Raw genomic sequence first — 25460 nt, forward strand, 5'->3', positions numbered from 1 at the left:
TGGAAGGCCTTGTGCAACAAACCTCCTTTCCCAAAAGATTCCCGAGTCCAATGCCACTTGCTTTGATGCAACATAGTCTAGCATCCCTGTAAACAAAATGGATACTCATTAAATTGCCAGCATCGTCTAATCTCCCTGAAAACAGTAAAGATGAACAGGTAGTCTGGAAGTGACATTGGTTGTGAATGGTAGCTCCAAAGATTTGCTTGCACAAGGATGTCCTTAATTTTCACTGAACCCTTCTAACTGCAGTCGCCAGCATTACATCCCAAATCATTCCCGAGAATCCTATAAGAAGGCAACAGGCTGCAGCATGAGGGTGGGAAGAAATTCCTGTCCTGCCAGCAGGCCTCCACACATGGTTCTATGGATCAAACCCATTCTGGGGTCCTCTTGTCATATCTTTGCTTAGCCATAACCGAGCAGGCACAGTTTGTAGAAAAGACAAGCCCCTACGGTAGGACCCAACAGTTTAAAAATGACCTAGAGTACTAAGGACATTGGAAATGTAAGTTATGTTGACTTTGACTGTGCTATTCTGTAAGGTAGTTTGGGCAGTGGGGTATGGGGAGAGACAGAGAGAGAGAGAATGAATTACACTCTCACTGCGAATTTCAATCAGATCTGTCATCATACACTGAAAACAGCTATTCCGGTTGGGCTCAGTTCAGTGCATTCCTAGTCCCAGCTGAGGATTCAGCGCAATCAGTTGCAGTAGCTGGCAGGGAGAGGCAGTTGTGGTCAATTCTTCTTGGCAGTGAGACAGCAGTCTTATCCCCAAGGAGAGGAAGGAAATCGGAGTTGAATGATTTGGGGCTGCCCAGGCAGATATGCAACCTATACACAGAAGAGCAATATGCAGGAGGAAGTCATTCAGCTATCTCAAATTCCTTTAACTTCACACTGATACAGGCAGCACGAAAGCAACAAGCATCTAGGAAACCTATAGGAACACATATTAAAGTAGCATATCATGTGCACACTGGAATTCAAATACTGAATAAGTCCACTTATCCATATTTTGGTCTAAAGCATGAGTGTGGAGTGACCTCTCTTTGCTGAAAGCTGGCTCAATTGCATTATCATCTGTTTGTTCAAAGGCTAAGCTAAACAGCTGTTCTCCTTATGTAATTTTTACATCCAACCCTGTACACAGAAAAGGAACAATGGCAATTTCATTGTGGCCAACCTTTTTGTAAGTGCTTTACTGCAACGTTAAAACTAAGAGATGCACAAAAGTGCAAGCGATTTAACAATTAAGTTTATATATCAAATGCTGCTGGGCAAAACATTTTAGTCACTGGCATTCTCATAATGGTAAAAGCTCACTAATTCAGAATGCCTGCATTCAGATCCTTCTTGGTTTGTGCTGAAAGCATTAATGAATTAATTGCTCCCATTATTAGTTAAACATGGTACAGGTTTTAAAGTACACATTTTAACTAGATCTTAATTGGCACTCTGCTAAAAAGGACAGCTCCAGTCAGTAATGCAACAAGGCTGAAAATATGCATCTCCTGACTTAAACAATGAACTCAAGATTCCCCTGCCCCCAATAAATTGTGTAACTCAGTTAAAGGTAGCTTAACCATGAAATATCATTTGTTTACAGTAATTTAGTATTTCTTTAAATTCATTTAAAGCAAGAAAATGAAATGCTATGAACTGTAATTAGCAGGCTGTGCTATTTCTCAAGTTTTTATTATCTGATTATAGATAACAGATTGTGATCAAGAGGGATTAGACCCAGATTGTCTAGGCATGCACCTATATTTTTCTGTGTAATTTCTTCTCAGGAGCTGTTAGCATGAAATTTCCACTACTACTTAAACTTTGCTGAGTTTACACATTTGGAGATTTGATGTGATGGCAGGGATTGCTAAAAGAGAAACTGCTGCTGGTATATGTACAGTGAGTGATATCCAGTGGTAGTCATACACAGAGTAAGTCCACTGAAATCAATATACCTCAGTCAATGCTCTCCATTACTGTAAAATTAAGACAATGGGCAGGGCTGGATTAACCATTAAGCAAAATAAGCATGTGCTCAGGGCATCAAAGGAAAGAGGGCACCACAGAAATGTTCCGTCACCTGGTTTTTAACATTAAAGGTCACAAATTGTTCAGCTGAGCATTAATTTTCGCAGTTGAAGGGTATATGAAAAACCCCAACAGAACAAGTGTGCAACAAGGCAGGGTAGCCTGGATACCTTATCTCCACTAAATATAGAAGGAGATGTGCTATGTAAGATTAGCTTTGAGGATCTGAACAAAGACTTTGCAATTACAAAATGTTGGATAAAATTTGTCCAGTGAAGTATACAAATATAAACATTATTTACCAACTTACTGTAGGTTTTGTTTTACTTCAAAAAACAAAATTTTATTTACAGTTTATTATTGTTTCTATTAGTTATATATGAGGGCACCAAAATCTTTTATTTAGGGCTTCAAAAGGTCTTAATTTGGCCCTGACACTGGAGAATATGGTTTTCACTTTTGAAGTTTGTAGCCCTTGTCCTACCTGCTTATATGATAATGATAATTAAATGTGTGTTGTGCCAGTGTGAACTCCAGTGCATGAAGCTGGACTTGTGTGTCAGGCTGTGTGCATTCTCACTAGCCAATGTAATAATGTTGAGGAAAGCATGAAAAGAAGAGAGTTGAGGTCAGAAGAACATAGGTACTGTGAATTGAACAACTGTGCATAACATCCTGCACCACAGATCGGCATGAGTGTGGGAGGAACCCTAGGTAATTGATAGAGCAGAATGCATTGAAAAGAGAAGGTGATAGGTTCAATTCTTGACATTTTCAGTTAAGATGGCCACATGTAGTTGTTGTTGTTGTTAATTGCTTTTCACCTTAGTCTCGAGGTGATTAACAAACATAGCAGCAGGGGATGTAAAAGACCTCTGCCTTAGAGCCTAAACAGCCACTGTCAATTAGAGCAGATAATACTTGATTATATGAACAAATAGCAGGAACTTTAGAAGCCGCCTTAAATATAGTGAGAGCAGTGATCTATATAGTGCAGAACTGTCTACAGTGATTGACAGCAACTTTCTAGGATTTCAGACAGGGGTCTTTTGCAGTCCTACCTAGAAGTGATGGAGATTGAACCTGAGAGCTTTTGCATGCAAAGCAGATGCTCTAGCACTGAGCTACATCCCTGCTCCTACTCTGATTTGTTATAAGGCAGCTTCCTTCATGTTGCTTTGTTGGCTCCCAATGTATGTTTTGAGCTAATTGGTCCAGGGTCAACCCACAGATCATGCTATTCATGGTCACTTTCAATATTTCCCACCCCAAACCATCTGTTTCTACTCTTGTTAATGACTTTAGATTGGGATGTGCCAGAGACAAGAATAGGAACTAATGTCTCGCATCTGACATTTGTCGAGGAGTAAACAAATCACTTCAGTTGTCAGCTGCGAACTGGGTTGGATCTCTCTTGAAACAAATGCCAGCATCTTCATGTGCAAAATAAAAGGCTTTTTTGATCTCCAGAGGCCTTTTGGTAGCCAGCACTTACTTCAGTGTCAGTGACCAGGCAGAGCAAAGGGCAGAAGGATGAGACAAGCGCAGCAAGGGACTAACAGGAGAGGAAGTCAACCAGAAAAAAACAGAATTTTCTCAGGCATATATTTTATTTATTGGGAGAGAACTGACTAGGTGGTTCTTTCACATTTCTCAAGGTGAGGTAATTGAGAAGCAGGGCCATGCACAAACTGCTGGGACACTCCTAATGGAACTGCATTGGAATTACTTTCAAGGAGATTGTCTTAAACTGTTTGATAGCTGAAACTACTCTGGAATTGGTAGAACAGCGTATAATTCACTGGGGCTCTAATGACAATTTTATGATGTGGTGTTGGGGGGAGCAAAAACCTTTTATCCCCTTCTTTAGAAGAAAAGGCAGTATTTCTTATATAAACATATACTTACATATTCCACTGAAATGGCAGGATTAAAAGAATAATTAGAATTCTGGGTCACAGTGGTATTCTGTTCACATCTCAGCCCTTAACAATCTGTTAAATGAGAGAGCTTAACAGAGGCAGGATTAACTGACTTTCTTTTAAGTTTGGTAATTGCAAATGCAAAATGAACATCATTCTGCCGACATGGTGCCAGAGGACAGCTCAAGCTGACGAAAGAGTGGTGAGCTATGATAAATAATGTATGCCCAATATCAAAAGCTGAATGAGATACAGAAATGGAGAACCCATTTCAAAATTTGGAATTTGCTCAAAGCATTTCCTGCAGTGATTCTCAAGAGGATGAGCACAGATCAGTAATAAGCTCTATAGCTGTGTATAATTTATAAACTTACACTCTTTTTATTCACAACAATTCTTATGTTATGCTTAAAGAAGGAAACAAAGAGAGAAAACAGTAAGAGCCACTTGATAAATCTGAATGAGATGGTTTTCTTTTCACTTCGACTTTTGCACTATAGGGTGTCAGTTCTGTCTAGAACCCCCATACATTCCAAATGTTAAACCCAACAAATGGACAGGAGAAAAGAACACTTCATTCTTATGTGACTGGTTTTTCTAGAGCTTTTTTTTTAAAAAAGAAGAGCTATCCTGTATATTTCTAACAAGTGATATTTAAGCGATTCCTGTAAAAGGATTGTCTACTGCTATATTTGCATAATAAGACTGTTCCATGATCATCCCATGACATCACAGCAGCTCAGGCTATGTTGGATGATGCAACAAACCATTTGATAAAATGAAGCCAGAGGGATTTTTGCTAATAAATATTGCTAGGGAGCTGTCAACGGCTGTGGGGTGCACAACTCAGGTCTTACTGCTTCTTTCCGGTTCCTGTGATTTATTTGGCAAATTGGCAGAACCACTTTTTCTTCTGCTTCAATTTCACATCTTATCCCTATCTAGTCAACCACCTAAGGCTATCCGTCTCCCTAGAGGTACCTGCTTGAAGAGCCAACAGACTAAAACTGCCATCCAATAACATCACGGTTTGCAGCTCCAAGACAGAATACCAAGCATTTCAAATTATTCATAAGCATGAGGAATAGAGTCCTTGCACTTGCTTGCTTGTTTGCTTGCTTGCTTGCAGTCCCTGCTGCTGACTGTGCTACTCATGAACCTGCCCCCTGGACTTTGTGACCCTCCTGCTCCTAAATGTGAACCTTTGGATCCCAACTGTCAACTTCTCCCTCTTCTTGCCTGTCATCCTGCTACCCTGATAGCTCAGAGACTCTTCAGATTGATGTAGAGGATCGTGACTTCCTCAGATAGCCACAGTATTAGCAGGCAGTTATTTATGGAATAGTTTTAAGGACATAAACATATTTTGAACAGTACAAAACTTCTTAGTTCATTTAAAATAGATGCTGTGGAGAGGGAAAATTGCACCAGTTTCTGAATACCAGTTTCTGAAAAACGACTTGTCGAAGAGCCAGACCATGAAAGCAGGTGGGAAGTGGGAAGGCAACATTAGTTGATGGTCCAGGAAATTTTCAGCACAGCAATAGAGGTTTGTGGGGTGGACCAGGCAAAGCAACATTGCTGACCTGCCTTCCAAACCTCAAACATTGCTGTCAGTTCCTGAGGAGAGTGGTGAGGTGCCGGGAGTTCAGCACAGTACAGCTGTGGTGGCAGGAGTGTCTGACTGGCTCTGCTGCCATGCTCCTTTTGCTCTCAGGAACAGACAGTGATGCTCAGTGTTCAGAATGCAGGTGAGCGATGCCCTTTCTCCCTGTGCCAACCCAGCAATACTAGTCTTTATTGCTCTACTCTGTTAATTCTCTTATTTCATGAGAACATTCCTTCTGAAAATAAGAGCTTAGATTTCTGCTACTAAACATCCCATATGCTTGAAATTCTTATACAGATGGCAAGTCCTCTTGTTTGGTCCCTTCTAGGACCATGCAATGTGACCATTTGTGTGCTGACAAAGTAATATCAGGAGAATCCACATAGCTATTGCTGCAGTTGTAATGTAGCATTAAAACACATTTCCAGCATGAATGATTTTGGTGTTAGCTTCCTCCTCAGTGAATTCAACATATATTAACATTTCCAAGTCTTACTGAATTCTGCAGGTCTGTTTCTTTAAAATACTACCAAGGATAGCGAGACTGAAACGGCTCCCAGATTTTAATTACCGGTAATCTGAAACAATCAAGCTACCCGATTGTATGAGGCATATCACTGCCAAGGAAAGAAAAGGGCATTGGGAGGAGGTGGGAGGTGGTGGTATGTAAGGCACAAATGTTGCTGCATCAACTTTGGCATTCAACTTGGCCAAAATGCTACGCTAATCCTACTGTATCTGCAACAACCACTTATTACCAAATGAGATGCAGTTACAAAAATGAGAAAGGGTAAAGGAGATGTATTTTAATCAAGCTATACTACTCAGACTGCAAAAGAAGAAAATATAGTGTTAACATACAGGTGACTCAAATATTTTGTGCATCTCTCCAGGCTTCTGAATGGACTACTCACCTGCCTATCTGTAAGCAACAAGGCAGGGAAGCTTTACACGCACACAAACAAACGCACGCACACAACTGCAAAAGTGATTCTTTTCAGTGGTGTCAGTTTAGCCCTGTAGTTTCCTGGGTTGCCTGTGAAATATTTATTGAGGATATAAAGCCCATTGGTGTTACACTAGATACTTGATAGCCATCTTGTATAATTTAAGGTACAGGAACTTATGCAATTTCTTATTTCAGGTGGTGGGTTTTTTTAGAAAAAATACCATCTGGGACTGATAAATTATTATTTCACAGTTCATAATGCCATTCCTCATTGTCTTGTTCTTACACAGCAGTTTGCAACATTTTTCAAATTTATCACCCTAATAAGAAAAGAGGAGCTCAGGTGTAGAAAATTTTCCAACCCCCTTGAATATTGCAGCAGATTACTCATACAGCTTCTCAAATGCCTACCTTGGCCAGACATTCCCCGCTTCATACTTTGATAGCCCCTCTAATTTGTTATGCTTCTTGCTTCTAATACACAGTGCATTCCTTGAATACTGACCAAGCTACTAAGAGTTAGGCAAACTCTTTGATACAAGGCAAATGATTGTATATATAATCACACATTTTTCTATAACAAGCAACCACCCACAGAATCAAGGTATTAGGTACATGCAAAACATGTCAAGCAAGGCATAGGGCCTTTCTTGAGTCAAAAATGATTTAAGCCTTTTATTTATAGACAACCTCCCTGTCAGCTGGTTCTCAGGATGTTTGTTTTAAAATGTGGCACAATACAATATGACAAAAGAACATAAACTGTTATAGTAGTTTAAGACTTAAACACAGACTGAAAGATACATTTATTATTTTATATCTAACTTACCAGATTGTATTGATTTTTTTTTACATTAACTCCCATTTTAAAAATACATAAGCATCTTTCACTCACTAGAATAGTTGGTAAGGACCAACATGCAAAATAAAAATAAGAGACAAATTCAGTTATGCCAGTAATTAGCTATTAGGGAGCAGGTGTTCAGAGTCTATGAATCTTCCTTTTGTCTTTTTGTCAATTATTTACAGTAATTGTTATTGTTAAATCAAGTTCTCAGAGCTGGTTCATATATTATAGCAAAACCATGTTTGTTGCAGAAAAAAAACACCTTTCCCATCATTGGGGCTCCACACAGGTGTCATAATTTGAGTTATGGGTTTGCATGTTAAGCGGTTACCTAATGGAATATTTCCATGCCAGTGTCTGCAGAACTAATAATATTCTATGGGAAGTCTTCTATATGATAAGCTGCATGGACCATGGGAGAACAGTTTCTACAACAACCATGTCACTTCCATAAGTTGGCTTTCAGACTTTGTCCAAGTAAACTTACTTAAGTCAGGGGGTGGGGGGATGTCATCCAAACTTTTCCAAGTTAAAGATGAACATGGAAACAATTTCACAAAATTGAAATTTGATTTCTTCTTATATCTGAGACAGGCACACTTAAAAGGATAATGCCTTCTGGGATAAAATTGCACAATAAAAGAGGCTGGAATGGTAAGGAATTGTAAAAGAGCACCAACCAGGCCTGCACAAATCCTTTGGATCCATTACTCCAATCCATGCACGTGTGAACATTTCTAATGTGAATTCACTAGGGCTGTTTGACAAAGAATTTAAACAATATTGGAATGACTTCAGTGAAACCTTAAAGACAATTGAGTTGCAATTCATTTTTAAGCAGCTTGTTTGCAAGTGTTCTGTGTAAATCATTAAATTTGCTGCTAACAAGATGGTGATTGTATCATTATGTGCAATTAAAACATTGGGGGAAGCTCTGAGAAAGAATGCTTATTTATCTGACGGAAAGGTATCTGTTCCCCTCCTGTTACCTGAAAGACACTAAAGACTATGGGTCGAAGCCAGTGAATCATACTCAGAGCAGACCAGTTTAAATCTATGGTCATTACTTAGATTCACTTATTTCAGTGAGTCTCCTCTGAGTAAGGCTTAGTTGGATATAACCTTGAAAATTCAGAGATAATAAATTGTCTTTTCATGTATTTTTTGCTGTCATCTGTGGCTGCCTGTGTTCATGACAAAAGTCTGCAGACATTAATGAGCATTGAAGTTCTCATAATTATACATGAAAAGAGACACTTAAACAAGCTTATTTTCAACATAAAGAAGAACTGGATTTCAAGTTTGTTACAGCACCATCTTGTGCATGCCTACTCTGCAGTATGTCCTGTTAAGTTCAGCTAAATTTCTAAAGGATTGCAGTCCTGAGAACTCAAATCAGAACCATCTCCTCCAAAATTGTAACTTTTGTGTTGATGTTCATATCAGTAGTATTAGATTAAAAGCTATAAAATTGTAAGTATTCGCTGCTCTTAATACCATTGTAACAACCATTTTTTTAAATTAAAGAATTTAATTAAAATAATTAGGATTATAGAGGCACACACATTTCAAGCTGTCATGTGTGGGGGGTTTTTTGGTAATATTCTCAGTGCAAATCATAATTTTTTGGCAATGGTATATCTTCACTACTAAAAATTTAAGGAAAAAAATTCACCTATTTTAGCAAAAAAAAACATGCAAGGGATTTTTTAAAAAGACTGCAGAAAGAGAAATAAAAAAGAGAGTATCATCTTGTGGCTAATGCTCAAACTAGAATTCTTGAGAACCAAGTTCAAATCCTAGCTTTGTCTAAGGCATATTGTACAGCTTTGTGAAAATCCCTTAAAATCCTTGTCTACTTAGTTGTTCAGGGGAAATGTGCCACTTTTTCTCCATACATCTTTCAAGACAGGGCCTTAGATTTTATTGCAAAACAAAAGCAAAACCCACAGTGTTTTCGACCAAAATAAAGCTTGGGGTGTGATCTGTCTCTTTAGATTAAAATATTCAAAACCATGGTTGCCTAGAGTTAGTTCACACGTTCATTAGAAGCAAGAATTCAGCACTGTAAGTAACCCTGAATAACTGAAATAATACCCACTTAGGTTCTTCTAGAGGTTTGGTGGCCTGTGCTGAAGGAATTTTCCATAGAACTATTTAGGCAATAGACTGCACACAGTGGAAAAACAATATGATCTCTGCCTGTCCTAAGCACTGGTCATGTCTATCTCACTTCTGTTCCCACCATACTTGTCTGCTTGTTTGTAATGTTTACAAAAGATCTTTGCATATACTGTAGGCCTAAACCACACACTCATATCTTACATGCATTCCTGGTCAACTAACTGGTCAAAACACACCTATGAGCGAGCCCAGAAGTAATATAGGTATATGTGGCGGGAGGCATAGGAATGTACAATCTCACTCTCTTGACAGATGCAGTCTTTACTCAAAGATTAGATCATCTGTAGAACCAGCTATTTGACAGACTTTTCCGTTCCATTCCATGTCCCTTTTCTAAAACCAGCTCATGTTTTTCTGAGTTTGCAGTCTTACCTGTTCGGTTTTTCCATCTAGCGAAGGAGCAAACTAGATGTTATGATGGGAGAGCCATTGTTTACATTTGGGTCACTGCTGAATTTAGCATTTAACTATAGGATTGGGTGGGATAAAAAGTGCAGGATAAGTGGAGTCCTAAACCATTCTCTCTCCCCCCCTCATGCTTCCCCACCCGACAAACCCCCTCCTGTTTCTTCTAGCCTTCTCAGAGAATATCCACTGGGGTTTTGAAATGGGAAATCTTAACTGAAAGTATAAGAGGCTCAGGACAAGTGGTTTCAGGGAAACAGGTGGTTCAGCAGCTTCACCTGCCAATTTGTGCTCTGCTACAAATCACACTGTATCATATTAGTTTGGCACAACCCACATATTCACACAAACTGTGCCATTGTAACACCTGATTTATCCCCAAAGAAAAGACATCCAGAGGCAGGGAAACAGGAGCATGAGAGAGTGTGTAGTCAGGTTCCTTCATTTATATCTGATTTTTCTCCCAAGGAAGCGAGTGTTGTAAACCTTGCTTACACACTTTCATGCCCGTTCCTCTCCCTTTGGGCATGTGAATGTCAGAAAACGGCTAGTGAATGAGTTGGCAAAAAGAATGTTCCATCCTTTTCAGACTTGTCTGTATCCGACATTATTCAGGTGAAATTGACATGCTTCCATGGCACCCACCTCTCTCTCCATTCTGCTGAATGTTCAAGGATTCAAGACCCAAGAACGCCCTGAATTTGGTAGCGCTTGAATTTAGAAGCACTGCCCAAACCGTCACTACATAAACACGTTGTCTGCTTTTCTTGTGAGTGAGAGGGGGAGGGGGAGAAAGATGCAAGTGTGGGTTAATCACTTGTAGGAATTGATTGACTGCCTGTTAATAAACATTAGCTTGTATATTGCCACTTGCTCATGAGTGGTTTATGTATTCTGCTCCCTGCAGACTGAAGAAGTCCTGAAGATTGATGGAGGGCCATGCTATTCAAACAGCAGGCGTTGCTGAGACAGAAGCTCCTTGTGCTAGGCAGCCTTGCTATTGGAAGTCTCCTATATCTAGTTGCCAGAGTTGGGAGCTTGGATAGGTAAGTCATTAAATTAGCACATGTGGCTGACATTCATAATCCTAAATGGCTTTAGCTGAGGTTTTCCCCCACAACTTCCTCTTAGACTTTGGAAAGAATTGAATAGGTTTCCAGCTCTTTGTCTTACTACTAAGATCTAGAAATACAATCTGCTGCAGTATTGATTTTCATTGTTATTTCCTTTCTTTTTAAGGGTGGAGGAGGGTGTGGGTAAACTTAAAAGTTTCAGCTTGCCTAAGCCAATGCATCCTGCCTTTCCATTTGTATTCCATGCACATTGGCAGTTTTCAGAAGGAAACTAAAGCAGCAAACAGTAAAAATGTCATTACAGCAGTTCATTTTTGTCTGTGTGTGCATCTGCAGATTGACCTCGAGTCTCGACAAACAGTTATGATGTATTTATGCATCTTCCTTTCTGAAATTTATGAGTGGGCAATTAATGTGCTACTGTGGTAGTTAAAATTATGCATGAGCCTGCAGAGTTAGCTTGTCAAGCCTGGAATCCTATCGCACTTGAAAGATTGCTGCAGGGATGAGGGATTTTCACTATGTTAATTAGCTGTGTGTGTGTGTGTGTGTGTGTGTGTGTGTGTGTTGAAGCTGGATACACTGGGTGAAGAGGATCTGCCTGAGAATGATTTCCTCAAGCAACAGGACAGATGTACAAAACTGAGCTTGTGAGAACAAATGCAGACCTAAATACCACCAAAAAGATCCACCTACTGATAAATCCTATGCATCATTTCACCCAGAAAGCGACAAATTTTCCATATTCTGCCACTTGTCACAATTTAGTTTTCCAGTTTCTTATTTGAAAATGAAGTCCTGCATATACTGAAAAAGGAAGGATAATCTATGCCTAGGCTGGCATTATCCCACCATCCACCAGCAAAACTCCATACCTTAACGATATGCATAATGGCCATGGCCAATTATGCAGTTTCATGTATGGGATGAAAATTCCTTCTTGACTCCTGCAGAAATTTGTCCTGTGCCCTGAGGCATGAAATTTAATTAACCTTATCACCAATCTAAGCTTGCACAGCTACAAATGTTATTAATGGTCATAAAATTATCCAGACACAGTACTTGACTCCTTGAACTCATGCAGCAGTGAATGCTACAGGATCCATATATAATTATTGCTAATGGCATGAAGGGTTTATTCCAATATCTCCTGTTTTTACCAAGCTGTGAGGGGCTTTTATTCACTAGTGAATCCTGTTCTGTTGCTGCAGAAGTCTGAGTGTCTCAATAGGCTCCTTGATCTGCAGTCACATCATTCTAAGTGTAGGAAAACTAACACCTTGGGATTAACTTATGGTTGCTGCTTTTCTTTCCCCACCTCCTGGAGCTATTAAAAGTGATTGCTGCTGTGCTGTCAGAACCTGGGAGGAGACAACAGTCAGCTAAGCTGGAGGAAGGAGTTATACTTAGAGAGTCAGAGCAAAAGGACACACAAATATATGCCAAAGCCAGTTGCTGCTCAGGCAAAGCCTTAGCCCAAACAGGAAGTCTTTTATAGCTCTTCCTGTCTAGGAGGTATAGAAGCTGATACTACTGCTCATTGCTCAAGGAGCTGCTCTAAATCACAGTCCTGTGGCTCACCACACGGTTCAACTGCCTTCAGACATGCAATGATCACTCTGCATCCGTTTTATGTACAAGCTGCAGTTGTGTGATAAAAATACTGCCCACTTACACCAAAGTTTCCATTCACGTATTTCATGCAAGGAATGGTTATCCTATCTGAAAGGGTTGCTCTACCTCTTTTGGTTCACAAGGACACAAGCAGTTGCTCAAAATTCTTTAGCATTGATTTCCTTAGAAGTTCATTTCAAAAAACCATTTCCTTTTTGGAGGGGGGAGGGGTTGTTCTAAGAACGAAAATTCCAGTAGGAGCATTTTAATTCCAGGCAATAGGCAGAGGTGGGGAAGAAAATCAGCAACACTGCCTTGTTCAATCAGAAGTGGCTTCCATTTATGTAGCAAGGTACTTGGATTCCAGTGTAGGCTTAAAACTGTGCATGTGGGTGTACACAACAAGCATATGGTTTAATGTGTATCATAAAGGCACAAGCTCCTGATTGAGGATATTACCAGATTACGGCTTAATACTACAAACAGGCCATTCAGATGCCAAGATTGACAACAAGGATTTTCAATGTATCATCTTTTCCACAAAAGAGTTAAATCCAGATTAAAGGAGAAAGAAAATATGGGCTAGCCTTTCGATGGCATTGAAGTTGTGGGGACACTGTAAAAAGCTTGCATGCATCTATCCCATCCATACATATAAGCAGTGGCAACTACATGCTTCATCGGAAACACAGTGTGTAGCAGTGAATCAGTGTGATGCTTCCTGGAGTGGATGAAGCAATGGCATGGTGAACTGTTTTGTGTGTTATCTGTTCTACTGCCATCTAGTTTACTGTCAATTCAGCTCTTACCATGATAACAATTGTCTACATCTGGGCAAGTTAATAGGGCTGTTGCAAATCATCTCAGTTGCATAAATGATGTCTCTTGTTACCTTTATGTTGAAATCCAATATCCACTCACCTTAGAGAAAGCACCATTAACTTCTGAGCAGTTGTGTAAGATTTCACTGTTAATAACTCCTATTTCGCCTCTTTTTTTGAATTGCAGACTGCAGCCCATATGCCCTATCGATGGTCGATTTGGACTCCATGGCCAAGATGAAATTCCACTCCGAGCTCTACAGTTTAAGCGTGGGTTGCTACATGAGTTCCGGAAGGGCAATGCCAGCAAGGAGCAAATTCGACTTCACAGTTTGGTCCAACAGATTCCCAAGGCCATAATAATTGGGGTGAGGAAGGGTGGAACTCGGGCACTGCTGGAAATGCTGAACCTCCACCCAGCAGTGGTCAAAGCTTCTCAAGAAATCCACTTCTTTGATAATGATGAGAACTACGCCAAGGGCATCGAGTGGTACAGGAAAAAAATGCCATTTTCTTATCCTCATCAGATAACCATTGAGAAAAGTCCAGCATACTTTATCACAGAGGAGGTACCTGAAAGGATTTATAAAATGAACTCCTCCATCAAATTGCTGATCATTGTCAGGGAACCCACAACAAGAGCTATTTCTGATTACACTCAGGTGCTGGAGGGAAAAGAAAGGAAAAACAAAACCTACTACAAATTTGAAAAGCTGGCCATTGATCCTAATACCTGTGAGGTGAACACTAAATACAAGGCAGTAAGAACGAGCATCTACACAAAACATTTGGAGAGGTGGTTAAAATACTTTCCCATAGAGCAGTTTCATATTGTCGATGGCGATCGTCTCATTACAGAACCACTGCCAGAACTCCAGCTGGTAGAGAAGTTCTTAAATCTTCCTCCAAGGATAAGTCAATATAATTTATATTTCAATGCCACCAGAGGGTTTTATTGCTTGCGGTTTAACATTGTCTTTAACAAGTGCCTGGCGGGAAGCAAAGGACGCATCCATCCGGAGGTGGACTCCTCTGTCATTACCAAATTGCGCAAGTTCTTTCACCCTTTTAATCAGAAATTTTACCAGATCACAGGGAGGACATTTAACTGGCCCTAAAGTAAATTTCATACAACACTGTGTGTTGCACCTGGAGATATGCCACCGTGTCTCTATTAGAGTAAAAAATATGCACTTTTCGTATACACAGCTATCAAAGTAACCCTTTTTCATGCATACTTGTATATATGCAGTGTGTGACCAAATATAAGGTGGGATCAATTTTTCTACAGAGCAGTGAATAACATAAAATTTACTCTCTGCATAATTGCATCGTTTTATGCTATACAATTAAATGAGAAGGTGTCATTTAAAGGAATTAACTCAGCTACTCAGTTCAAAGGGTCAGTACTCTATTTGCTCCGTAAAATTTAATACCAAACATATCTAGAGAGAAGGCAGAATATTATGGTAGAATTCATTGCAAGAATTGCATTGAAAGGTCTAAGATGGGCTATTATGGATACATATTGCTAAAAGAATATTGACCCTTTAAAGGTGTAAATCTATGCTTCAGGCTTATATTGGTTTAACAGTCACTCTTTCAAAGTAACTATGCTTCTTTGACCAGGGGCAGGGAATCTGTAATACAGAATTCTCACCTGACTACTATTTCCAGGATTTTTTATTGGGATGGGGGGGACCACACTAATTAAACTGGCAAAAAACCAATACAAGTTTGCAGTGTAAATATATCCCTTGTAATGCTGAGTTCTACTGGAACTCTTTTCCTATTGTTTGAAAAGAAATTCTCTCATGCAATCAACATTGTTTCAAATTTCCTGTGGTGAGTTTGCACTATTGTTTTTATTGTATGGATCATCTTGGCACTTGTAGCATGTCAATCATGTGTCGAAAAGGAAGTCTTTTTTTCCCCTTCTATACTTGTACGTTGACAAAGAGAAACCTGCTGTACATAATGTATATTGTTTGTAAATACTGGTTTCACACTAAGTAATTCTATTTTGTAAACTGAATATGGCTATTTAATTTATTGTGAAAATTAAATTTATTGTGGTATTTAAAATGGAATGGATTAAAATTGCTATATGTGCAACTGGCTTTCTCATTTTCTTTGATGAATGTCACATTATTTCAAACACCATACTTTTCAAAGGAGGCAATTCACATGTTCAGTTGAGAGTTAAGCTTAAACAAGTATAAATACACACACACCCTGAATCAGCCCTTAGAAATCTAGGCAATCTATTATTATTAATATTTATTTATTTACATAAATTGTATACTGCCCTTCAGCTGAAGATCATATGGTGGTTTACAACATAAAAATACAAAATGAGAAGACAAATCATATAGCATAACAATCATATTGCTGTTTTCTGGAGTATCATAGCAAATATTAGTATCATGAATTCTAAAATAGTAATAGACACATGATCAGAGTACTATTGTCTGCAATAATGGAAGTTCAGGTAGAATGTATACTGCAAACAGGAAAGGTACTGCTAAAGCCAAGAGGATGCCAGCATGGTTAATGAGCAGAGCAAAGTCAGGGAAAGTATGAGAGGTAAGAAGGCTTCTTTCAGAAAATGGAAATCTTTAAACTCATAATATCATAATAATAATAATAATAATAATTTATTATTTATACCCCGCCCATCTGGCTGAGTTTCCCCAGCCACTCTGGGCGGCTCCCAATCAGTGTTAAAAACAATACAGCATTACATATTAAAAACTTCCCTGAACAGGGCTGCCTTAAGATGTCTTCTGAATGACAGGTAATTCTTTATCTCTTTGACATCTGATGGGAGGGCGTTCCACAGGTCGGGCGCCACTACCGAGAAGGCCCTCTGCCTGGTTCCCTGTAGCCTCACTTCTCGCAATGAGGGAACCGCCAGAAGGCCCTCGGCGCTGGATCTCAGTGTCCGGGCTGAACGATGGGGGTGGAGATGCTCCTTCAGGTATACAGGACCGAGGCCGTTTAGGGCTTTAAAGGTCAGCACCAACACTTTGAATCGTGCTCGGAAACGTACTGGGAGCCAGTGCAGATCTCTCAGAACCGGTGTTATGTGGTCCCGGCGGCCACTCCCAGTCACCAGTCTAGCTGCCGCATTCTGGATTAATTGCAGTTTCCGGGTCACCTTCAAAGGTAGCCCCACGTAGAGCGCGTTGCAGTAGTCCAAGCGTGAGATAACCAGAGCATGCACCACTCTGGCGAGACAGTCCGCGGGAAGGTAGGGTCTTAGCCTGCGTACCAGGTGGAGCTGGTAGACAGCTGCCCTGGACACAGAGTTAACCTGCGCCTCCATGGACAGCTGTGAGTCCAAAATGACTCCCAGGCTGCGCACCTGGTCCTTCAGGGGCACAGTTACCCCATTCAGGACCAGGGAATCCTCCACACCTGCCCACCTCCTGTCCCCCAAAAACAGTACTTCTGTCTTGTCAGGATTCAACCTCAATCTGTTAGCCGCCATCCAACCTCCAACCGCCTCCAGGCACTCAGACAGGACCTTCACCGCCTTCACTGGTTCTGATTTAAAGGAGAGGTAGAGCTGGGTGTCATCTGCATACTGATGAACACCCAGTCCAAACCCCCTGATGATCTCTCCCAGCGGCTTCATATAGATGTTAAAAAGCATGGGGGAGAGGACGGAACCCTGAGGTACCCCACAAGTGAGGGCCCAAGGGTCTGAACACTCATCCCCCACCACCACTTTCTGAACACGGCCCAGGAGGAAGGAGCGGAACCACTGTATAACAGTGCCCCCAGCTCCCAGCCCCTCTAGGCGGTCCAGAAGGATGTTATGGTCGATGGTGTCAAAGGCCGCTGAGAGATCCAGCAGAACTAGGAAACAGCTCTCACCTTTGTCCCTAGCCCGCCGGAGATCATCAACCAGCGCGACCAAGGCAGTTTCAGTCCCATGGTGAGGCCTGAATCCCGATTGGAAGGGATCCAAATGGTCCGTTTCCTCCAGGCGTGCTTGGAGTTGTTCAGCAACCACCCGCTCAATCACCTTGCCCAAGAATGGAAGATTTGAGACTGGGCGATAGTTGGCCAAATTGGCCGGGTCTAAAGATGTTTTTTTAAGAAGCGGTTTAATGACCGCCTCTTTCAGCGGGTCTGGGAAGGCTCCCTCACAGAGGGAAGCATTCACCACCCCGCAAAGCCCATCGCCCAGCCCTTCCCGGCTCGCTTTTATCAGCCAGGATGGGCAAGGATCAAGAAGACAGGTGGTCGGTTTCACTCGTCCAAGCAGCCTGTCCACATCCTCGGAGGTAACAGATTGGAATTGATCCCATATAACAGGACCAGACAGAACTCTAGCACTCTCCCGCCCTGGCCCTGCTCCCACTGTGGAGTCTACTTCCTTCTGAATCTGAGCGATTTTATCTGCAAAAAACTTTGCAAAAGCATTGCAGGAGATCTTGGGGTCCCTACCAGGCCCCGGTGGTACAGGTGGTTCCGATAAACTGCGAACCACCTGAAAAAGTCTCCTGCTGCTGTTTTCTGCAGATGCAATGGAGGCGGCGAAGAAGGCCCTCTTCGCCGTCGCCATTGCCACTTGGTAGGCTCGACGTTGAGCTCTAACCCGTGTCCGGTCTGATTCAGAATGAGTTTTCCGCCACCGGCGCTCTAGCCGTCTCAACGATTGTTTCATCACCCTCAGCTCCGGGGAGAACCACGGGGCTGTCCGGGCTCCATGCAATCGGAGAGGGCGCTTCGGAGCCAGACAGTCAATAGCCCTGGTTAACTCCGCATTCCAGCGTGCCACCAGGGAATCAGCTGAAAGGCCATCAACTTGGGATAAAGCATCCCCTACCACTCTCTGGAAGCCAATTGGATCCATTAAGTGGCGGGGGCGGACCATCCGAATCGGTCCCACCTCCCTGCGGAGGGGAAGGGTTGCGGAGAAGTCCAGTTGCACCAGGAAGTGATCTGACCATGGCACTTCTTTTGTTTCGCTTTTAGTTAATGTCAGATCACCAACATCCGTAGAGGTAAACACCAAGTCTAAGGCATGTCCGTGGCTATGAGTTGGGCCAGACTTATTCAGGGACAGCCCCATGGAGGCCATGCTTTCCACGAAGTCCCGAGCTGCCCCTTGTAAGGTCGTGTCGGCATGGATGTTAAAATCCCCCAGGACAACCAAGCTAGGTGTCTCCAGGAGTATATCCGCCACGACCTGAAGCAGCTCGGGCAGGGAATCCTTGGTGCAGCGGGGAGGTCGGTACACCAGTAGGAATCCTGTACTGCCCCTATTGCCCAACTTCCAGAACATGCACTCAGAAAACTGGGTCTTCCCAATAGGACGCCTGGTGCAGACTAATGACTTCCTAAAAATCGCTGCAACCCCCCCTCCCCGCCCACATGACCTGGGTTGCTGTGCGTAAGAGAAACCTGGTGGGCAAGCAGCGGCAAGGACAGGCCCATCTGCCTCATCCAACCAGGTCTCTGTCACACATGCCAGGTCAAATCCTCCATCCACAATCAGGTCGTGGATGGCAGTGGTTTTATTCATCATTGACCTGGCATTGCACAGCAACACTTTCAGGTCATGTGGGTTTCCCTTGCTGATTACTGTATCCTTCCGGTCAGGACCAGACCTGGAGGCAGGGATAGTCCTCAAACAACGACTAAACCTGCCTCCTCGGTAATGACATGGTCTGGTCTTAGCATAACTCCTCCTCCTGCCCGTGATCACCGAGATCGGATGTCCCAATACATCTCCCCCTGTGGAACCTGCCCCACCCAATCTATTGGCTGAGGCCCACTCCCAGGCAGCCATGACCCTCCCCCTTAAAAGGCAAAATACAAACTAAATAATAATTTAACAGAATAACAATAATAATAAAACAAAACAGAACAAAACAAAACAAAGCAAAACAAGGAACAATAGTGCTGACTCAGTGCTTATCCCACCCCAAGCAAAAAATAAAATAATGAAATAATATAATATTATAAAAAACAACAACCACCATTTAAAGTGCTGCAAATTAAAAGCGATTAAAACATTTAAAACCATTTTGTCCATTGCTGCCGGTAGCTACTCAGGCCTCTTATGCTGTGGCAGTGAGTGCAGGCCCCGCCCCCTAGGCCGGATGGAGTTGGCAGGAGAGGGAGCGGTCTTCCCAACACTCACGCAAGCAGCAGCAGCAGCAGCAGCAGCAGTCGTGTCCCGGAGGCCTCTCTCAGGCCTCTTATGCTGTGGGTGCGAGTGCAGGCCCCGCCCCCTAGGCCGGATGGAGTTGGCAGGAGAGGGAGCGGTCCTCCCAACACTCACGCAAGCAGCAGCAGCAGCAGCAGCAGTCGTGTCCCGGAGGCCTCTCTCAGGCCTCTTATGCTGTGGCAGTGAGTGCAGGCCCCGCCCCCTAGGCCGGATGGAGTTGGCAGGAGAGGGAGCGGTCTTCCCAACACTCACGCAAGCAGCAGCAGCAGTCATGAACTATACAAACACAATAATGGTAATGAAATAGAACTGCAAAGGAAAATAATATATGGGCTTACCTGGGACTTCACTGCATCCCACCCATCAGTAAAACTAATCAATTCAGAGAAAAGACTTGAGTTTAAGGTAATTTATTATTGAAAACTTTAGAAATGATGTACCACATGCTGCATCAGTTCTCTAATACAAGCCAGAAACAGTCAAACCTCCATTTTCGAATGTCTCGGCTGCCGAATGATTCAGAAGCTGAACGCCAAAAACCCGGAAGTGAATGCTTCTGTTTTCGAACATGCATCAGAAGTTGAAAGGCTTCTGTGACACGTTTTTCCATTTTCACCATTCACTTTCCTGACAGCCCTTCACTCAAACGTTTCGGAAGTCAAACGGACTTCCGGAATGGATTACGTTAGAAAACCGAGGTTCCACTGTAGTGACTGACCCAAAGTCGCCCAGTGTGCTTCAAGGCTGAGTGGCTCTCCTGAACCTCAGCCTGATATTTTCACCACTACACCACAATGACTTGTACCTTTGCACAGGAAAGAACCATTAATTGAAAAAGGTTGGGTCTATCTGGGTTTTCTCTGGGTCATGGACACTGTGTTGAGGCCAGGGCTTCAAGCTTAAAGGCAAGTTAAATTCAATTTAGCTAGATTGCAAAACACATGGTTTGCGTGAATGAGTGTTTGAGAGACAAAGAGATTTGTGGGAAGAAAATGACCATATCATAATGACCCCTAGGCTGTCTCTAATGAATAAAAGTCAAAACTGCAAAAAGGTGGAGATAATTAATTAAATACAAACTTTAAAATTGGGGTAACAAACACATCATAGAACATTAATGCCCTTCAAGTAATTTGGTTATCATTGCTTGAGAGGTCCAAAATGGCAGTAATAGATTCCTAATACCAGAAGAGACATACAGTTGTTTAAAACTAACATGACAGACTAAAAAAAAAAACAGCAGCTCAGTTAGTTAGAATGTAGACAATAGTGAAGCTTAAGAAATGAAAGAAAGCTTTTTGCACCACCTTTTTATATGTATTTAAAATGTGGATAATGTAGCTTTGTAGCCAGTTAAATGACAGTGAGCTTACCACCCCTACATAAAAAGGAGTTCAAGCTAGAATCACATTCAGGAAAAGAGGCCAATTGAAAAATGCTGTGTCAAGGGGGGGGGTGCGGGGGGTACAGTGCAATGAAAAAATGATATTTTTGGAAAGCTCCCAGACTATTCAGTGGCCTTCATGTGCCAGGGAGAAGGATGCATCCATGTCAATAAAATTGTCAGCTGCATACATGGTTGAACCAGTGTTTTTATTAAGATCTAATGAATCTTGGAGCAAAGTTAACCTAGCCCTGTGCTCTGAGAAGGTAGGATCCAGTAACCTACATATCACACTGTTTTCTAACAGTGATTTGAGGCGAAGTGAGGACACTATCACTATGCACTGCCTTCACAGAATATTTTTTCTATGTGCGCCCTCTTGTGGACAGATTTATCTGTAAGCAAGCCCCCTGACGAATCTTCACAAACTTTCTTTAGACCATAACAGCACATTTATGAGAGAGCTTCTTATAAATGCTTTTATGACTGCATACAAATGAGTCAAAAGATTCTATCTTCCAGATGTTCTATGGAGCCAAGAGTCATAATCACAGTCCTCAGACTGCTTACTCTGGAATAATGCCATTGAAATCAATAGGACTCATTCAGAGTTTCGGATTTGAAAGCTACTATCAGGATTAATGTGCTGGAAGAAAACTCAATAACAGATGGGATGCTAATTCCACCAGAATTCTTCAAAATCCCAAGTGATAATAGAAACGCCGACGCTTTGCTGATACTTCCTGTTTAAAACTCAAAGCGTGGTCTTCAGGGGAGGAACAACCATCCTTTAAAGGGAATTGTGCTGAAATACTCTAAGAGACTTTTGACCTTTTGGCATTTATCTCTTAAGTGCAATCTGTGAATAATTCATTTCATCTATTTTAATCAGATTCAAATGTTGGGTGAAAATCATATCCATTCAGCTCATTGGTGCGAGGAGCAGAAAGAGAACCACTGGTTTAGTTTTCAGTCAAATTTGTAGCTGCTATATAACACTGCAACATTTGTATTTATCCTATGAACACCCTGCTGGAGTGTTTTGAAATGTTAAGAGACATGCATATCAAAGAGGGCATGACTGGGTGCTAGAGCATGTGTTTCACCCAGATGTAATCCCTAGAAACTCTAGTTGAATGCCATCAAGAAGAGAGCTGAAAAAGTGTAAGAGTGAGACAACAGTAAGATCATCTGCATCAGCATAAGGCAATTTCTTATATTTCAGTTATGTACTGACCACAGATTTATCTGAGAGATCGCTAGTTGACTGACAGTTGCGGTACAGTGGCTACAGACCTGGACTTGGAACAGGTAGGGGTAAGATGCTTCCACAGTAGAGCCCATTTCTGTAGCTGAGGCTTGAGCCTTCTTAATGCATTAGTCACATATAGAGGGAAAGCATGTTGAAAAGAGTTTCCTCCCACTCCCAGGGTCTGGCTTCTCCTGCCCCCACTACTGCAGTCTGTTGGGATGCTGCTGGGAGACAGGGGTGTCTAACAGGCCCCCAGCTGGCTCCAGCTACTGGTCGGCAGCCGAGCGAAACTCCGGTTCTCAGAACAGCATCAAAACTGTGACTCAAGCCTCAGAAGCCTTCAGAAGCTTAAGCACGCAAGCCAGCAGAGATAAAACTCTTTGCAGCAGAAGTAGCAGACAGAGACATGTGTAAGCATATTTACAGCATTTATTGAACAGCAGGACAATGGGAAAATATGTCTGCTTCCCTTCGTGTCCAAGCAAAACAGGAAAAAGCAAAAGCAATATACAAACGGAAGTTCCCAGCAGACTGTGCTGGAAGTAAACAGGCATGTGACACACAAAAGTCATGCCTGATCCTTTTAAGGTGGAGTGGAACTATATCCTAACACAGTCATGTTTACAATACTCTACAGCAGGAGGACTCCTCTAGGAGTGAGGGTTCTCTGCAACATTGAGAAGCCTGATAGCCTTTGTTTCTAAACGGCACAGGAATCCTCCACAAACATGTGAAGATTCCCATTGCATTTCATGATTTACACGACAGGCATAAAAGAAGTTATGTGACTTTGGTAGCATGGCCACATAATATGGCCCAAGGTCCCTTTTCCTCAACACACAAGCATTGCACTTTTGAAATGAGGTGGACAGAGAATTAAAACAGAAATTCCACACCGCACCTAATATACCATTGTATGATAAAGCAATGCCCTTTTCTTTGACAAAGATCCTTTGATAATGTCCAACCACTTCCATTCAGCAAAGGTTCTTTCCAACGTTATTTGAAAGCTTCTTCTATATAGCTTCATCCTGTTTTATTGATTCCTGTTGATCAAGGCCAGGGAAGTAGTGATGAGTAGCCCATGATCTGCACTTTCAGTATTCTCTGTTGTCTCAATGCCAGCTTCTCCTCCCACTTGTTTCTTCTCATTTTTCTTTCTTTGTTTAATGGCGGGTTTTAGGAAACCAGTAATTAATGCCTACATGCCTGCCTGCCTACACAGAGGGGGGGAGGGAGAGGGAGAGGGAGAGGAAGAGGAAGATGAAGATGAAGTATGGGTGGGAGCAATGCTATTCAGGAATTATTGCTATCAACAGGGAAAGAGTGAAGGCACAATCCTTGGCAGCATCCCTCTATCACAGTGTTTCCCAACCTTGTGCCTCCAGCTGTTTTTGGACTACAATTTCCATCATCCCTTGCCACTGGTCTTGCTTGTCAGAGATGATGGGAGTTGTAGTTCAAAAACAGCTGGAGGCACAAGGTTGGGAAACACTGCTCTATCATATTGTTGTCAACAAGCCTACAGATATCAATGAATTGTGTGTGTGAAGGGTTCTTCCCCCATACTTTATAGTGGTGGTGGTGGTGGTGGTATTATTGTAAAATTTGTTTAACGCCCTTTATCCAAATATCATAGGGCAGTTCACAACATAAAAATATGAAAACACAAAATACATAATAAGATAAAACTAAACCAAATAAATAATCCCCCCAAACATATTTAAAAGGCCATTGAATGTTAATCAGCCGAAGGCCCAGTTGAAGAGAAATGTTTTCACCTGCCACCTGAAGATATGTAACAAAGGTGCTAGGCAAGCCTTCCTCGAAAGAGGAAGCGGGGAGCCATCGCAGAAAAGGCCTGTTCTCATGTTGTAACCCTTTGGACCTCTTGTGGCATGAAAACCCAACTTCCACCCTACCCCTGGGCCACTGCCACCATCCCATTTTCCTTATTCCATCTGGACTCTTAATTTGCCAAAAGCTGGAAGCTATGGGGTACAGGTGTGTGGTACAAAGCTAGTCAGATGCAGTTACTGTATTAAATTAAAGATATTAACATTTGTTTCAAGATTGTGAAGTCCACAATAAGTTTATCTAGTTGTCAGGGACTGGGCAGAAAAGGAATAGTGGAGACCGCCTCCCCAGCCTGACCCTTCCAGAGAAGAGGAAGACATTTCAGAATTACAACAGGGGTTTGAGGGAGGTCACAGCTCAGAGAAAGATGAGGGGGTAAGTTGGGAAATCATGGGAGAGGAGGAGCAGGCAGAGCTGGAGCAGTAGCTGGCTGACACGTTATCATTAGAAAGCATTCCAGACCCACCATCTCCCAGAACCCAACAAGCCTTAAAAGTAGGAGAGCAAAGAGTTTGAAGCAGAGGGCAGTTAGTGGCATCCATAGAGGAGGTGATGCTGATGATGAATGAGGAAGTGGGAGAGAAGGGGGGGGGGGTTAGATTTACTTGTGACAATGCCATTACCCAAGAGGCTGTAAATATTGAATAAAAAGCAGCCAGTAAGAAACTTTTCCATGCCTTTGTACGTGCCTGGCAACCAGCTGTGGGAGTTGCCTGCAGCCGCCTAACACTAGTTACTTTAATATGGTACTGTATCTTCAAATGCCTGTTGTCTTTGTCCATGGAGTTTTCTTGGCAGGGATACTGGAGTGGCTTGCCGGTTCCTCCTCCAGGTGGATCACGTTTGGTCAAAACTCTCCACTATGACCTGTTCATCTTGGGTGCCCTGCTCGGCATAGTTCATAGCTTCTCTGAGTTATTCAAGCCCCTTCGCCACGGCATGGCAGTGATCCATGAAGGGGTTGTTGTTTACCTAGGCAGCATCTTAAAAAGTAGAGAATCACCTTGCCAACAAAGGTCCGTATAGTAAAAGCTATGGTTTTCCCAGTAGTGATGTATGGAAGTGAGAGCTGGACCATAAAGAAGGCTGATTGCCGAAGAATTGATGCTTTTGAATTATGGTGCTGGAGGAGACTCTTGAGAGTCCCATGGACTGCAAGAAGATCAAACCTATCCATTCTTAAGGAAATCAGCCCTGAGTGCTCACTGGAAGGACAGATCGTGAAGCTGAGGCTCCAATACTTTGGCCACCTCATGAGAAAAGAAAAGTCCCTGATGTTGGGTCCAGGGTCCCTGGAAAAGACCCTGATGTTGGGA

At 42.2% G+C, this 25460-nt stretch overlaps 2 protein-coding genes across 8 annotated transcripts in view; one reads left to right on the forward strand and one right to left on the reverse strand.

Annotated features, from left to right (window-relative positions):
* HS3ST5 (heparan sulfate-glucosamine 3-sulfotransferase 5) overlaps positions 1 to 15579 on the forward strand; it is a 147407-nt gene extending 131828 nt beyond the window's left edge. For 6 of the 7 annotated variants that reach the window (XM_079971738.1, XM_079971733.1, XM_079971739.1 and 3 more), the window contains 2 exons: positions 10864 to 11002; positions 13652 to 15579. In XM_079971738.1, coding sequence (XP_079827864.1) covers positions 10896 to 11002; positions 13652 to 14582 — 1038 coding nt within the window. In that variant the 5' untranslated portion in view covers positions 10864 to 10895 and the 3' untranslated portion in view covers positions 14583 to 15579. Of the gene's footprint in view, positions 1 to 10571; positions 10726 to 10863; positions 11003 to 13651 lie in introns of all 7 variants that reach the window. The other variant, XM_079971737.1, reaches the window with a different exon arrangement.
* The window catches only part of LOC307213428 (uncharacterized protein), a gene marked incomplete at its 3' end in the record, with an annotated part of 135387 nt that overhangs the window by 107447 nt on the left and 2480 nt on the right, over positions 1 to 25460 (reverse strand). The window lies entirely within an intron of this gene.

This window comes from Podarcis cretensis, assembly GCF_951804945.1.
Source record: "Podarcis cretensis genome assembly, chromosome: 3".
NCBI lineage: Eukaryota > Metazoa > Chordata > Lepidosauria > Squamata > Lacertidae > Podarcis > Podarcis cretensis.